The sequence below is a fragment of the Eptesicus fuscus genome, chromosome 5 (genome assembly GCF_027574615.1).
Source record: "Eptesicus fuscus isolate TK198812 chromosome 5, DD_ASM_mEF_20220401, whole genome shotgun sequence".
NCBI classification, from domain to species: Eukaryota; Metazoa; Chordata; class Mammalia; order Chiroptera; family Vespertilionidae; genus Eptesicus; species Eptesicus fuscus.
Genome location: NC_072477.1, coordinates 76,038,698 through 76,055,448, shown reverse-complemented (window position 1 = coordinate 76,055,448; position 16,751 = coordinate 76,038,698). Strand labels below are relative to the sequence as shown.

Below are 16,751 nucleotides of genomic sequence, written 5' to 3'. Positions count from 1 at the left end.
CATTTGCCTCTCAGCATAACCATTATGGCTAGTCTCATTTTCGGTTCTTACAAGTGTATTTTTGTATCAAATGATCTCATGCATCTAGGGGAAATAATGAGCAACATAAACAGATGAACAAAAACAGACCCGGAGACAGGGAAGCATCGATCAGACTCTTACCTCAGAGGGGAGGGTGGGATGGAGGGGGAGAGATCAACCAAAGGATTTGTATGCATGCATATAAACCTAACCAGTGGTCATGGACAACAAGGGGGTAGGGGCATACATGAGAAGGGGTTTGGGGTGGGATGGGGGGATGAGGACAATTATGTGATACCATAATCAATAAAAAAATTTTTTTAAAAGAAGAAGAAAAAAATATAAAAGAGCATAATGTAAAAAAGAGAAAAACGGAAAGATTTCATAGCCTTCATTATTAAAAATGATGCCTTTAAAAAATATATACTCAATAAATATTTATTGAACAAATTGATAGGAAAAATCTGACAATTTTACATAGTTTTACTCATTTTTGAGTCAGATGTTTCTGAATTTCCTTAGTCAATTCTTCTAGCTCTATCTGTCACCAAATGGTAAGTTGTTTATTGTGGCTCTTCTTTGTCTCCAATAAACAATTTCAACCCAAACTTTCAAAGATATGGATGTTTTTGATGAATGATAACTCTACACATGGTCCATGAACCTAGAGAGGTATTTTCATAGAGTGTTTTCCCTCTAACCCTACTTACACCTGTGCTGCCACAGCCCTGGCCACTTCCTGTCTGTGATTACAGTTCCCCGCCTTGGTCCCTACAGCAGGTGGATGCATGAAGCAGAGCCCTGGGGTTTTGGTACACCTCCTTCTAACACATCTCTCACTGTGGGATCACTCAGGGCACAGAAATACACTGCTGAGTCCTCCAGCTGTGAAGCTGAGATGACAAGGTTGGCAGAACTCTTTGCTTTCTGAAAATTCACTGAGTAGCGGCCTCCTGTGGCATTTTGCTGGTTGTAAGAGTCCTGACGAATAAGGAAAATCATCGCCCCATTGCTGAGCCGCTTGTACCAGAATAAACTATAACTTATAGAACTGATGTGATATGTGCAATCCAGGCTCACAGCCTCCTTCTCCTGCACCAATATTGCTTGTTGGCCTTGAGTTACCTTCTGAGCAATACTGGATCCTGAAAAAAAAAAACACAGAATGTTATAGGATAATTGATGTGGGACAGAAAAAATATTTTTTATATATATGTCTCCTTTTTCCCCAATTGACCCCCACCCCGGGCAAGCCCCTGCTCCCCTGGTGTCTATGTCCATTGGTTATGCTAATATGCATGCATACAAGTCCTTTGGTTGCTCTCTAACCCCCCCACACTTTCTCTGCCATTTGTCTCTGGATCTATTTTTGTTCATCAAATTAGGTTGATCATTATATCCCACATATGAGTGAGATCATGTGATATTTATCTTTCTCTGACTGGCTTATTTGCCTTACCATAATGCTCCCCAGTAACATCCATGCTGTTGTAAATGGTAAAAGTTCCTTTTTTTTATAGTGGAGTATAAATTCCATTGTGTAGACATATTACACAGAAAGATTTTTTTTTACACCCGGCCGCCAGCTTTCCTTCCCAGGGTACCCTTAAAAGACTGCCTGTACCCCCTGTTGTAGGCCACAGAGAAGACCCATTCCCACTGGGGCATCCTTACCTAGCCACATTGAAGTTAAGACCACCCTCAGAAGACTGGAGACCAACATGTTCAAGTTCTTCCACTGGGTGGAAAATATCTTCTTTTCCTTCTTCAGTGTCAGGGCTCTGCAAGGTGAGGAGACTGACAGATGGAGAGAAGAAATGCTGAGCTATGTGCTGCTGCTGCCCCAGAACAGGAAACAGGGTTTCTGGTGCAGCACGTTGCTGTGGGTCACGTCAAACTTTCCATGTATTGGCTGAGAGTCTCACCCAACCCAAACTTCCTTTTGAATTAACCAACTCTTTTTTAGTTTTATTTTTCAATTGCCCTTTATGTTCAATATTATTTTGTTTTTATTTCAGGGGTAAAGTATAGTGGTTAGACAATCATATAATTTACAAAATGTTCTCTCCGATATTTTCAGTACCAACCCGATACCATACATAGTTATTACAATATTTTTTACTATATTCTTTATGCTGTACTTTACATCCTAGTGAATATTTTATAACTACTAATTTGTACTTCTTAATCCCTTATTTTTTGTTCACCTGGGTCTGCAACCACGCTCCTCTCTGGCACATTCCTAGGTTGCAGGTTTGATCCAAGTTGGGGTCCCTACAAAGGCAACTGGTTGATGTTTCTCTCTTACATCGATGTTTCTCCCTATCTATCTATCTATCTATCTATCTCTCCCTCTCTCTCAAATCAATAAAAACATATCCTAGGTAAGGATTTAAAATTTGTTGTAAGTATTGAGATCAAAATAGTTAAATGGGAATTTTCTACCATCTGCCCACCTCTCCTCCCCCCCAAAAAAAACCAATGTTCACAATTATACACTAAATAGCGTGCCTGAGGAGAAGTTCAGGAATCTAGCACAGAAGTTACACTGTGTGAGAAGCACATTGTGAGAACAAAAATGTCTGAGATTGGTAGCATGTTAAAGGGTAAGAGGACTGATTTCATTTTTCCCTAGTCATGCCTTCCCCTGTGCAGCATAGTGCAGTGTCAATAGAAATCTTCTGGGCCTTGATTTTTCCATAGCGGACAGTGAAAGTATGTGAGTGAGCCCCTGGCTCTCCCAACTTTAGGGGAAGCTGCCAAAGAGACTCGCCTCATCAAAGAGATTCTTGCCCCATCCATGTACTGAGGTGTGCTGTCCAGCTGGGAAGTGGGAAGCACCTAGAACAGCATCCAGGGCTCTCAGTGGGCATTAAAGGGGCACAGATCCTATTAACTGCAGCACAGACAGACGACATCAGGAACCTGCTCACGAGATGCTGGGGACACCTTGCCTGCAGATTCCCACAACTGGTCCACGAGCATCCCCAAAGCTCAATGCCTCACCCAAACACCATTCCACTTGGTGGACAGCTACCAGTGCACACAGGAGGGCAACAAGAGACAGCCTCTACAGATGGCTAGTTTGTAGTCTCAGAAAGGGTCCCACTCTGTAGGACTGGGTGAAACGAAACAAATTTGAGCAGTCAGCACCACCCTGCAAGCAATAGGGAAGCTGTCAACATACAGTCTGGTTTTGCAAGATGGAAAAAAGGTCATAGTGTTTGTAGTGAATTGTCCATAAAAGGGAGGAAACCAATACTGCTGTGAAGGTTTAATGTTTGAATGAGTCTAAGTATGTACTGACTCTGCATCTCTGACCAGCAGATTTATTACTTCATAAAACAATTTCCATGTATAGGTGATAAAGCAGTTAAGTGCATAGTAATTGTGCCCACTCTCCCTCACTTCTGACTTGGTTTAGGAAGAATAAACCAATAAAATAAAAGCCATGCGTCATGCATCCCTCTCCCTGTCTTCCAGGAAATGGACCAATCAACAGGCACCTTGCTTTTACTGGACTGGAGCCAGTGGTTACAGTGAGGAGATAATGAAAGTCATTGAGGTGTTGGGCTACAATACTGGCCTTTCTTATTCCCATGTTATGCATCTGGTGTAATGTGATGCATTTCCTTATAAGAAAAAAAATTAACTAATAACTGACAACCATAACTCAGCCAAGAGCAATTATCTCACCACACCAGTCACCAATTATTTAGGAAGAATATAAGAGATCTTGAATATAACCTACCTGGGACCACAAGTGGTATAATTGGGAAATTAATGATTAATGCAACATTTTTCATTCCATTTATTTATCCAAACATTAAAAGAAGTAACTTTTAAAAAAAGGTTGTGGTTAGTAATGTTTATTCAGTTGAAACATGAAGATGAGGCAAGGAGATTTGTCACAAGCTATCTGTAAATTATCCATTCATCTAATGCCTTTGTGCACTCCACTAATAATAGTAGGTAACTAATAAATACTTATAAATATTTTCCTATATAGCCCAGAAAGAAATATTTGAATCATAATTGGAGCAAAAAATTACAAGTCTAGGAATAGATTTAATTGTCTTAAAATAACAGAGTTTTATTGAGAAAGACATGTAGTATAAATAGAAAGAAATTATATGTTCTTAAATAATGAAATAATCAAATACACACATTAGGAGTTTTGATCCTCACAAACCAATATATAAATTTAATTCTATCACAAAGCTTAAATTAAAATTATGAGTAAATACCAGAACTCACCTTTCTATCTTTAACAAACATCTACTGATTATCAACTATGTGGAAAAGTTAGTATTGAATACTGAGGCTATAGCAGTGAATAATTTACAGTTCAATCTTTAAATTCTATGAGAGTATAAATGTGAACAAATATGTAAAGAATTTGGTAAAAGAGAATTGCTTTGTGTTTAATCAGAAGCTCACTTTCTAAAATCATGTCCTATCCTGATTTCCTCAAACACACACATATAGTATTATACCACCACTGGACTCTGAAAAAACATGTCACATTTTTAAAAAATAAAGTGGTCAGAACACATAGAAAAAACTGCCACATTTTTGCCACAAATGTAGAAGAAAATTAATATAAATCTGTAATTTACTACAATTTCTCACAGAACTATTAAATAGCAGGTGTTGCAGGAGAAGTCTTGATGAAATAGAAATGCTCAATTCAAGATATACAATTCAATGAAAAAATACACTAAATATTGATGGAAATGTAATTTAACTGTTAGCAATATTATCTGCTTACATAATTATCAATTTCTCATTTGTGCATTATACATATTTTCTATAATTGGAACGTAATAATTTATAATCAGAAAAAAAATAACAAATGTTGTTTTCAAAACACAACATTTAAAAGCCCAATCATAATAAAGATTGTGATATTGATGCTAAGGGGTTTTTTATAGGACAGGAGTTTGAATAGCAAATATAAAGTCATCTTTAAAGCCTAAGTTTCAAAATTAAACATTACTAACTCACTTCAAGAATCCATTATGCAACAATCACCCAAACATATGTTCTAACCCTTTCTGGGTCACCTTGAAACTGACCTCTTATTAAGTGTTTTTATACCAACACATTATTTTCCATTTGCAAATAAGCAATAAGACAAATGCTGTGGATGAAGGTCTGTCCCAGGCAGAGGGGACTGCCTCACTCGCAGGTTTGTGTACAGGATACAGGTGCCTGGGGAGCAATGTGTACTCGCTGCACAGAAGTAGACGGCTGAGTCTCCAGGGTGGGTGGCTGCGATGTGCAGGGAGAGATGTTTGGCCGTCTTATTCAAGAAAGCAGTGAGCCTTTCAACTGGGTTTTTGTCCTTATTTGAACGAATGCCTATAATGAACTGGGGACCTTTTCCAGGTTCTTGCTTATACCAAGGAAAGTATTCTGAGCTACTGTCAGAATAAGAACAGGTGATAACAGCGGTGTTTCCCTCCTGGACACTCAGGGTGGAAGAATGCTGATCCACTTTCTCTCCATGGCTGACCCCTGTGCAGAAAGGAAGAGTCAGAGAAAGAAGAAGAGTAACCAGATCATTAAACTTTATCATTTTCTTTTTCCACAGTAACTAAGGAAACCTGAATAAAGCCAGTGTTGCTTCTAAAGAATACCCACTAATATATTGTTTCCCATAAACCCTCAACTCACAGTCCAGCTGCAGCCACAGGAACATGAACAAAGCTCCAGTGGACGTCTTCATCGTTCTTCCCACTCAGGGTCAACTGTGGACCTGCGATCACAGCCAGGGGAGCTACTGCTGTTGTCAAGTCACCCCTCCTTTCCTCTGACAGTCAGAGGGCCTGCTCACATCCTACCCAGCCAGTAAGAAAAAGACTGTGCTTCTGCCAAAGCCCATCATTCAGAATCCACTCAAATGCACCCTCCCCATGTCCTGCATCAGCGGAGGTGCACTGCCACCTTGTGGTTACATTCACAACTACTGAACTTGCTGTTAAATGTTCTCTTAACCTGTACCTCTAAGGGACTCAAAACAGCAATTGGTCAAATAAATTAAGTCAGATCAGAGAATAAGGAAGAATATAGAGATCAAGGTTTGTAACTCTGCACACTACTGAGTCATTGTTAATATTGTGGAGTCAGATGCTGTTGGTATTTATTCTACAATGGCCTGGGTTTACATGTTTGAAATCTGGAAAACGCAATGGTTCACTCTCTTAAGCAAAAAAATATAAAATCTTCCTCTTCAAGCTGTCATACATAAACACAATGGAATACAACTCAGCCGTAAAAATAAATTAAATCTTACTTTTACAACAGTGTGGATGGACCTAGAGTGTATAATGCTAAGTGAAATAAGTCAGACAGAGAAAGACAATACTATATGATTTCACTTACATGTGGAATGTAATGAACAAAAAGAAACAAACAAAATAGAAACAGACCCATAGATTCAAACAACAGACAGACAATTGTAGGCTAGGTAAAAAAAAACAAAAGGTGAAGGGCTTAAGCAGTACAAATAGTAGTTACAGATTAGTCACAAAGATGTAGATTACAGCATAGGGAATATAGTCAATAATATCGTGATAACTATGTATGGGACCTGGTGGGCCCTTGAAGCAGCATGAGGACCACTCTATAAAGTACATGATTTTCTAAGCCCTTTGTTGTACTTCTGAAACTAATACAAAATAATATTGAATGTAATCTATAATTGAAAAATTTTTTTAAGTTTAAAATCCCTTCCTTTTTAGCTAAACCTGCCATCCTCATTTGTCTGTTATGAAGAAAAGCTCTTTCTAAAAGGAATATGTAAGGAAAAGATTAGAGTTTGAGGGAGAAGATCATTGGATATTTCAAGTACCTACTATCTCAAAGTCTGCTCCTCTAAGCTGATCTTGCCTGTGACCTTGCTATTCCCAGAGAACTGACAGTACCAAAGTGAATATTAGGAATCTTTCCTCAAGATGACTGTGATTAAAAGTAAAGGATTGAATCTCCATGATAAAGGAGCAGGGGATATCTTCCATGAGTTATTAATATTTCAACCATAGGAAACAATTTGACCCACAGGTTGGGTTGAATTGCAGTGAGAAATCTGACACACATTAAGAAACCTATTCGAGGCCCTGGCTGAGTAGCTCGGTTAGTTAGAGCTTTATCCCAAGACACCAAGATTGTGAGTCTGATCCCTGGGCAGGCAGGGCACATGCAAAAACAAACCAATGAATGCATAAATAAGTGGAACAACAAGTCAATATTTCTCTCTATCTTTCAAATCAATAAATAATTTTAAAAAGAAATCTATTTTAATGCTGTATGTCTTATATTCCTCAAAGTATTAAAAAAGTACAGCTTCTGAGAAAATCAAACTACATGTACGTTTATTCTTGGCATGGTTTAATTTGCTTATCAAGATGGATAACATGTCCTAAAATACAATTACTAACTCATATCCTTAGTAGAATTTTATCTAAAGTATAATCCAATTCTCCTGACATGGATCCTGCCTCTCTGGCCATCGCTGTCTCAGATCCCACACTCTATCATTTTTCTCCCAAACTCCACTACACTGTTCTTTCCCCAAGACATTGATAAAGTCCTTCAGTCCTGTGAGTTTCCAGAATTATCTTTCTCTGCCAAAAACCCTTTCTTATCCACTTTTACTTCTTGATTGCCTGTGTCTGCTAAAGAAATAGTACAAACAGGAACTGACCCAAATGGTCCCTGGGAAACCAAGACTACTTCATTTCCAAGTGGGAGCTCCTTTCTGATTATTTGAACTCACAGTTTCTCTGGAATTACAAAGAATAAATCTGATATCTCTCCCACATCTCACACCCTTAAAGATTACAGCTATGTTAAAGAATATCAACTGAATATATAAATATATGTGTACTAGAGGCCCGATGCATGAAGATTCGTGCAAGAATGGGCCTTCCTTCCCCTGGCTGCCGGCACTGCCTTCGCTCCACCAGAGCCGCCTTTCCTCCTTCTCACACTGCCCAGAGGCCCGGAGCAGCTGGAGTGGTGTGGAACGCCTGCATCGTCACCATGGCACCTGTGTATGCAAATTAACCCACCATCTTTGTTGGGTTAATTTGCATACTCACTCCTGATTGGCTGGTGGGTGTCACGAAGGTACAGTCAATTTCCATCTTTCTCTTTTATTAGTGTATATCTGTAAAATGTGCGTTTTTAAGTATATAAAATTTCTGCATTTGGAGGTTCTTTTATTCCCCATAAGATAAGATTCCTCAAATCTTTCTCTGGGCATATTTCCTTCTTTTTGGAGACATAAAGTCAATATTTGTCCTTTTGATAGTTATGGCATACAGATCTGATGGTGATGGTGTGAATGTGACCATTCATATGAAAACCAGTGTTTCATATGTTAACTATAGCACAGATATATCCAGGCCTTAGACAAAATTATCAGCTCCATGATTAATTCATAGAATATTGTTTTACCATCACCAAAATGTTGGCCTGAAAGACCTTCATGGACTGCCGCCTATATGAGTCTTCAAATTCCAATTACCATTTTTGCTGACAATATGTGAATTATGTTCATTATCCTCATATTCTCCCTTCAAAGAATGTCCACTTTGGATAATGAATATATGAGCTACTTCCAGGAAAGTCCTTAGAAATACATCTGTGTGTGTTAAGGATGGCACCATCACCTTTGGCTTCCTCTTACAGAAGCCAGTGAGTGATGGTCTGGTTACTGATACAGTAACAGTGGCTCAACTTTAGTCTCCTTTCCTGCCCAACGTGTCAAACATTTACAATAATTGGAATTCTCTATTCCAGTGGCCAAATGATTGATCGTGACCTTTCCAGAACCAGACTGCAGAGATCCTTAGTAGCTGGGCTTGCATTAGACAGTTTCTTTTTGCTCAGAAATATGCTACTTCAAGAAGGAAGCAAGGGAAATATTGCTAAAGATAAAATGAGAAAGTCCAATTTCTTTCTATTCCCAGCTCATTTACTATCTAATTGTTTTCTATTGGCATCTTAGATTTAGTTTCTGTTATAAAATAAGGTTGGACTAGCAAATATTTAAGGGCTCTTAAAACTCTGAAATTCTTTTCATGCTATGTAACGGAGAAACATTTATTGAAGACTGGTTGTGTGTAATATAGAGGGTGTGTGAGTGCTGAGAAATAGTCCTGCATCATGGAACCCTAAGACGATTTTCACATTCACATGTAAACTATTGGGTCTGAGATTTCCCCTAAACAACACTGGGGCCTCCTCAGTGACAGAGACAAGGTCCTCAGGATAAGTTTCTATTTGTGTTTTCATTTCTCCTATAAAATCAGTGATGGATCTAGATATCCATAGTAAGATGGGACTTTAACACCAGGTGTAAAAATAATCACAGACAATGTGATAAAAGTGGCTTCATGGCTAATCAGGGTAAACAGGATGTTCTTCTGGAAACATTTCTTATATGTATATCTATAACATATCATATAGAACCTGTAGGGGAAAATTTTTTTTAACACAACTAGGAGAACCAAGAGGAGGAGAATGAGCTTATTAATATGCAAAGCAAGAAACACTTTCTAAAACAACCTAATTCCATTATGCCATCTGCCATTTTTCCTTGCAAAGTTAATTTTGCTGTTCAAAATTCCCAGCCAGGACTTATTAGATGTATCATGGTGAACATGTTCATCCATTCAGTGGGTTGTCTTTTCATTTTGCTGATGGTTTTCTTTGCTGTGAAAAAACTTTTTAGCTTGATGTAGTCTCGTTTGTTTATTTTTCTTTTGTTTCTCTTGCCTAAAGAACTATATCAGTAAAAAAAAAATATGGCTGCAAGAAATGTCTGCAATTTTACTGCTTGTGTTTTCTTCTAGAATTTTTATGGTCTCACATCTGTTAAAATGGCTATCCTATATAAGAAAAAGGTAATATGCAAATTGACAATCACTCTAACACACAAGATGGCTGCCCCCATGTGGACACAAGATGGCCGCCACATGATGGTCGGCAGGGGAAGGCAGTCGTGAGTGATCAGGCCAGCAAGGGAGGACAGTTGAGAGGGACCAGACCTGCAGGGGAGGGCAGTTGTAGGGGACCAGGCATGCAGGGGAGGGCAGTTGGGGGCAACCAGGTCAGCAGGGGAGAGCAGTTAGGGGTGACCAGGCTGGCAAAGGAGGACTGTTGGGGGTGACTCAGGCCTGCAGGGGAGGACAGTTTGGGGGAACCAGGCCTGCAGGGGAGGACAGTTGGGGGGACCAGGCCTGCATGGGAGGGAAGTTTAGGGGGACCAGCTCTGCAGAGGAGGGTAGTTGTGGGGAACCAGGCCTGAATGGGAGGGCAGTTTGGGGGGACCAGTCCTGTAGGGGAGGGCCGTTGGGGGCAACCAGGCCTTCAGGGCAGGGCAGTTGGGGGCCACCAGGCCAGCAGGGCAGAACAGTTGGGGCAACCAGGCCAGCAGGAGAGGGCAGTTAGGTGTGACCGGGCTGGCATAAGTGGGCAGTTGGGGGCAACCACGCCTGCAGGGGAGGACAATTGGGGGTACCCAGGCCTACAGGGGAGGGTAGTTAGGGGCAATCTGTCCGGCAGGGGTGGACAGTTGGGGGGGACCCAGGCCTCTGGGGAGGCAGTTCATGGGGACCAGCCCTGCAGTGGAGGACAGTTGGGCGGGACCCAGGCCTGCAGGGGATGGCAGTTGTAGGGGACCAGGCATGCAGGGGAGGGCAGTTGGGGGCAACCAGGCCAGCAGGGGAGAGCAGTTGGGGGCGACCAGGCCAGCAGGGGAGGGCAGTTAGGGTGACCGGGCTGGCATAGGTGGGCAGTTGGGGGCAACCACGCCTGCAGGGGAGGACAATTGGGGGTACCCAGGCCTACAGGGGAGGGTAGTTAGGGGCAATCGGTCCGGCAGGAGTGGACAGTTGGGGGGGACCCAGGCCTCTGGGGAGGCAGTTCATGGGGACCAGCCCTGCAGTGGAGGACAGTTGGGCGGGACCCAGTACTGCAGGGGAGGGCAGTTAGGGGTGACCAGGCCAGCAAAAGAGAGCAGTTAGGGGTGACTGGGCTGGCATAGGAGGGCAGTTGGGAAAACCAGGCCTGCATGGGAGGACAGTTGGGGGCAACCAGGCCTGCAAGGGAGGGCTGTTAGGGGTGACCGGACTGGCAGAGGAGGGCATTTGGGGGCCACCAGGCCAGCAGGGCAGAGCAGTTGGGGCAACCAGGCCAGCAGGAGAGGGCAGTTAGGTGTGACCAGGCTGGCATAGGTGGGCAGTTGGGGGCAACCAAGCCTGCAGGGGAGGACAGTTTGAGGGGACCCATGCCTGCAGGGGAGGGCAGTTTGGCAGGACCAGCCCAGCAGGGGAGGACAGTTGGTGGGGACCCAGGCCTGCAGGGGAGGGCAGTTGGGAGAGACCAGTCCTGCTGGGGAGGTCAGTTGGGGGCAACCAGGCCTGCAAGAGAGGGCAGTTGTAGGGAACCAGGCCTGCAGGGGAGGGCAGTTAGGGGCAATCGGTTCAGCAGGGGAGCAATTAGGTATCGATCAGGCTAGCAGGGGAGTAGTTTGGGGGTGATCATGTTGGCAGGCAGAAGTGGTTAGGGGCAATCAGGCAGGCAGGCAAGCAGTTGGGAGCCAGCAGTCCTGGATTGTGAGAGGGATCCCAGATTGGAAAGGGTGCAGGCCAGTCTGAGGGACACACACACATACCCTCCCATGCACGAATTTCATGCACCAGGCCTCTAGTCATCAATAAATCTACAAATGACAAGTGTTGGCAATGATATGGAGAAAAGGGAACCATCATGCACTGTTACTGGGAATGTAGATTGGTGCAGCCACTGTGGAAAAACAGTATGGAGTTTCCTTAAGAATATGGAACTACCTTATGACCCAGTGATTCCACCTCTTGGAATACAACCAAAGAAACCCAAAACACTGACTTGAAAGAATATATGCACCCTATGTTCATTGCAGTGCTATTTACAATAGCTAAGATTTAGAAGTAGCCTAAGTGCCTATCACTAAATGAGTGGATACAAAAGCTGTGGTACATACACTGAGTGGCCAGATTATTATTATCTCTGAACACATAATAATCTGGCCACTTATTGTGTATCCTATATAATAAAAGGTTAATATGCAAATCGTCCCCTCGACCAGGAGTTCGACCAGCAGGCAGGCTGGCCAACCACCCATGTCCCCTCCCCCTGGCCAGGCTGGTCAGACCGCACCCATGCACGAATTCATGCACCGGGCCTCTAATACACACACACACACACACACACACACACACACACACACACACTGAGTGGCCAGATTATTATGCGTTCAGAGATCATAATAATCTGGCCACTCAGTGTATATATTATGGAATATTACTCAGCCATAAAGAAGGAAATATTACCTTTTGCAACAGTATGGATGGACCTAGAGGGAATTATGTTAAGTGAAATAAGATAGTCTGAGAAAGACAAATACCATAAGATTTCACTTATATGAGGAATCTAGTGAACAAAATAAACAAACAAAATAGAAGCAGACCCATAGATACAGAAAACAGACAGACAGCTATTACTGGATGAAATAGGTGAAAGGGTTAAGAAAAAAAACTCAGGGACACAGACAACAGTATGGTAAATACCAGAGGGATGAGAGTTGGGAGAAGGTGGAATATGGTAAATGGGGAGATAAATGGTGATGGAAGGAGACTAGAATTTGGAAGATTAAGTGCATAATGCAATGTGCAGATGATGTATTGTAGAATTGTACACTTGAAACCTATATACTTTTATTGACCAATGTAACCCCAATAAATTCAAATAAAAATAAAATAAAGAATGGAAAAAGTGCCATTAGGTAATATTTTTAGTGGATCCAGTTTTCTGAAATGCTTTAACTCTTCATGCAAATCAGTTTCATGTAAGAATGAGTTTAATGTGTTTTGGGGTGTTTTTGTTGTTGTTGTTGCTCTATGCATTTATGAGCGAATATTAATGCAGCAAAAAGAGAACAGAAGCTCACAAACACTCTGCACAGTTTCAGGAGATGCATTGCAGGAAAAGAGAGGCTAAGGACAACAGTATCCTAGGGTCATGGGTGGACGCATTCCTGGGGGAGATGGACCTCTGATCCCGGGGGTAGGGAGGAAGGGAGCATGAGGAGGAAGGAGGGGAGGGGCCTCGTTCATGGAGGAGGCATGCCTATCAGTGTCCCTTGAGTTGGAGGAAGCCCAATTGGTGGGCCCATGGGTGGTCTCATACCAGGTGGAGGAGTCATAATGCCTGGAGGAGGGAGTTGCCCAACCTGGTGCTTCTGAGTTGAGGCTCCAGCAATGGCTGCAACAGTGGCAGCTGCAACAGTGCCTCGTCCCTGTGGAGTCGTTACCTGTGGGAGGTTTCCCCAACCCCTGGGACAGGGCCTGCTAATCCCGCAGGAGCCTGCGGAATAGGAACACCACCTAGTACTCCTCTGCCAGCTCCCCTGCCAAGCCCAGGGCCTCCTGCAGCTCCTGCAAGGGGTACACGAGCGACCCCAGTATCTTTGCGGGGCGGTTCCTCCACAGTCATGGACACCAGGTTCTCCCGAGCAGCAACACCAGACCCAAAACCCACTTCTCTTCTCACTCAGGCTGCTTCGCATTCTCTGGCTTGATCTTCCTGAACTCATCACAATCACAAAGGATCAAGTTCATGATGTGCTTGTCAAAGGCCTTAAAGGTGCTGATGAAGATGCGTCCGTCCTGCAGGTTGCAGCACATGCGGTAGTCACGTGCTACAGCATCTTGCTGCTCTTCCCCATCGTCATGATTGTGGTTCCACCAAGTCCAACGTCCACATTAAGTGTCAGGATCCTTAAGACCTAAGGGAAGGCTACAGATAAAGGTATGACACAGGTTCTGCTACAGACAATGCAAGCTGGGGCAGAAGCTTCCAACAGTGAGTGGAGACTTTTTTTTTTTCTTCCCCCAGTCATTAGGGTCAGAGAAAAATTAGGAAAAAGTACAGATTTCTCCAATGTACCTCCTCCCTCCATATACATATAGCACCCCCCATTATGAACTTCCCCACAAGAGTGGTATATTTCTTACAATTGATAAGCCTACATTGACCCATTATGATCACCCAAAGTTCATAGTGTACCATCATGGGGTTTACTCTTTGTGTTGTACGTTCTGTGGATTTACACACATCCTATATAATAACAGCCTAATATGCAAATTGTCCCCTGGACAGGGAGTTCCACTGGGAATTCAACCAAGGGGTGGGGTGCTCCGGCCAACCAGGGGAAGGGAGGCCCCGGCTACGGACCCACCAGTGCACAAATTTCATGCACTGGGCCTCCAGTGTGTAATAACATGTATCCATCATTATAGTATCATAGAGACTAATTTCACCAACCTACAAATTATCTGTGCTCTTACTAGTCATCCCTCCAGCTTCCCTCAGTCCCTGGCAATCACTGGTCTTTTTACTGTCCCCATAGTTTTACCTTTTCCAGAATGTCATGTGGTTGAAATCATGTAGTACATGGCCTTTTCCAGTTGGCTTCTTTATTTAGTAATATACATTTTACTTTTCCCTATTTTTTCATGGCTTGATAGTTTTTTTCTTTTTAGTATTAAGTAATACTACATTGTTTGGATGGACCACCATTTATTTACCCATTCACTTATTGATGGACATATTGGAGGCTCCCAAGTTTTGGCAACTTAGAATAAAGGGGCTAAAAACACTGATGGGCAAGTTTTTGTGTGGAAATAACTTTTCAACTCCTTTGGGTAAAACCCAGGAACACCATTACTGGGTTGTATGGTAAGAGTGCATTCACTGTTGTAAGGAACTTCCAAAATGCTTTATTGAAGTGTCCTTTTTTAAAAATATTTCTTTATTGTTGAAAGTTCTGCATATGTCCTCTTTTTTCCCTCATTGACCGCCTCCAGCCCGCCACTGCCCCCTGCCCCAGGCCTTCAGCACCTTATTGCTTGTGTCCATGGTTTAGGCATATATGCATACAAGATCTTTGGTTGATTACCTCCCACCCATCCTCCCCCACCTTCCCTCTATGTATACACTTTCATTTTGTAGTCATTGACTGGCAAAGTTTACTGCTCCCCTTTGCTGCATGTCAAAGCCCCACATGGTGAGAGCATGCACAGGCCCAACAGGTGGCCCTGACAACTGCTTAGCTCAGACACTCCCTGCTGAGACCGTGAACCTGAGCCTGCGTGTGTTCCTGTCCTGTGTCCTGCTGCTCCATGTGCCTCCTTTGCTCACACACATGTTCCATCCCATAAGGGGATGGAACTCTAAAAGCACTAGTACAAAGGTAAAATTATTAAGAACTTCAAGACAGTGATAACAGAGCCTTAAACCAAGGGCAGGGTTCCTTCTGCAACCGCATGGGTCACATTCCCAGGGAGCTGGTCCTGCTCCCAGCTTCACTGGAGTCTGCCCATGTATCTTCATGTTAATTTTCAAAGTCCCAGTCATTCCTATCTATGCCAGATGGTACAGTTTGAAATTCAATTTGCATTGAATTATTCCACATGCAAGTTTAAGCTTCAGGTTTGGTGGCCAGAAGTCTTTATCACTGGCTGTAACAGGTAAGGGATATTTTAGGTTAATCCTGGAAGCTTTCTGCTCCCTTTCCCAAACTGTGAATGATGTTACAAAATCATGAGCAAAAATTTAGCCAAAATGCAAGAAGGGTTGATGTATTTTAATAAAACAAAATGACCATTTCCATGAGATCTTCTATAAAGGAGCTACTTAGAAATGCCCTAAATGGAACCCTTGTACACTGCAGCTGGGGATATAAATTGATGCATCCTCTATAGAAAGCATTATGGAGCATCCTCAAAATATTAAGAACAGAGCTAGCATAAGACCTAACAATCCCTCTTCTGGGTAACTACCTGAAATTTTTAAAAATATTTATTCATAAACAGGCATGTACCCCTATGTTCACTTCAGCATTACTCACAATAGCCAAGACATGAAAACAACCTAAGTTCCTTTGATGGGTGATTGGATAAAGAATTTGTGGTAATCATGTACTGTGGAATGCTTTGGGGCCATAGAAATGATGAAATGCTGCCATATGGGACGACATACCTGGTAGATGGGTGGTGAGAGTATCATCCTAAATGAATTGAGTCAGACGGAAAAGGACAACAACCATATGACTTCACTCATATGTGGGACATAAAACAGAAAGCAACAAATAAAGCAAACCAAAAAATAATAGACAACAGTATGGTGGTTACCAGAGGGAAATGAAGTTTGGGGGAGAATGAAGAGGGTTAAGGGGTCAAATATATGATGATGAAGGGAGATTAGACTTTGGAACGTTAGAACACAATGCCATACACAGATGATACAAACCTATGGGGGACCAATGATGTGAACATGATTAAAAGTGAGTCTTACATAGGCAGGCAATACAACCTGAATTGCTAAAATATGGCAGGAACATTTCTGAGGGCAGTTTTTTCCCCCAATTTTATTGCTTAGGCTTTCTTGAAGCAGATATTTATTAAAGGTACCCTACAACCAAAACTAATATATATATATATGAATGATCTAAAATAATAAAAGCATAATATGCTAATTAGACCAGAAAGCCGAATGACCTTTCGGTCGCCATTTTGCATGCCATTCCAGACGACCTTCTGGATGAAGCCACAGCAGTGGGGGCCGAGGCAGAGGCGGTTAGGGGCAATCAGGCAAGCAGGCGAGCAGTTAGGGGAAAT

The 16,751-nt window shown here is 42.5% G+C and overlaps 1 pseudogene and 2 gene segments (V, D, J or C); all 3 read right to left on the bottom strand.

The window, feature by feature from the left end:
- Positions 1-792: 792 nt before the first annotated feature.
- Positions 793-1,744, bottom strand: LOC129149049 (T cell receptor alpha variable 14/delta variable 4-like). The segment is given in 2 exon segments: positions 793-1,166; positions 1,696-1,744. Coding segments are annotated over 2 exon segments (423 nt in total).
- Positions 1,745-5,128: 3,384 nt separating this feature from the next.
- LOC129149048 (T cell receptor alpha variable 13-2-like) lies at positions 5,129-5,755 on the bottom strand. The segment is given in 2 exon segments: positions 5,129-5,541; positions 5,701-5,755. Coding segments are annotated over 2 exon segments (465 nt in total).
- A 7,428-nt stretch (positions 5,756-13,183) lies between these two features.
- Positions 13,184-13,804, bottom strand: LOC103302771 (small nuclear ribonucleoprotein-associated protein N-like; annotated as a pseudogene).
- Between the last annotated feature and the right edge of the window lie 2,947 nt (positions 13,805-16,751).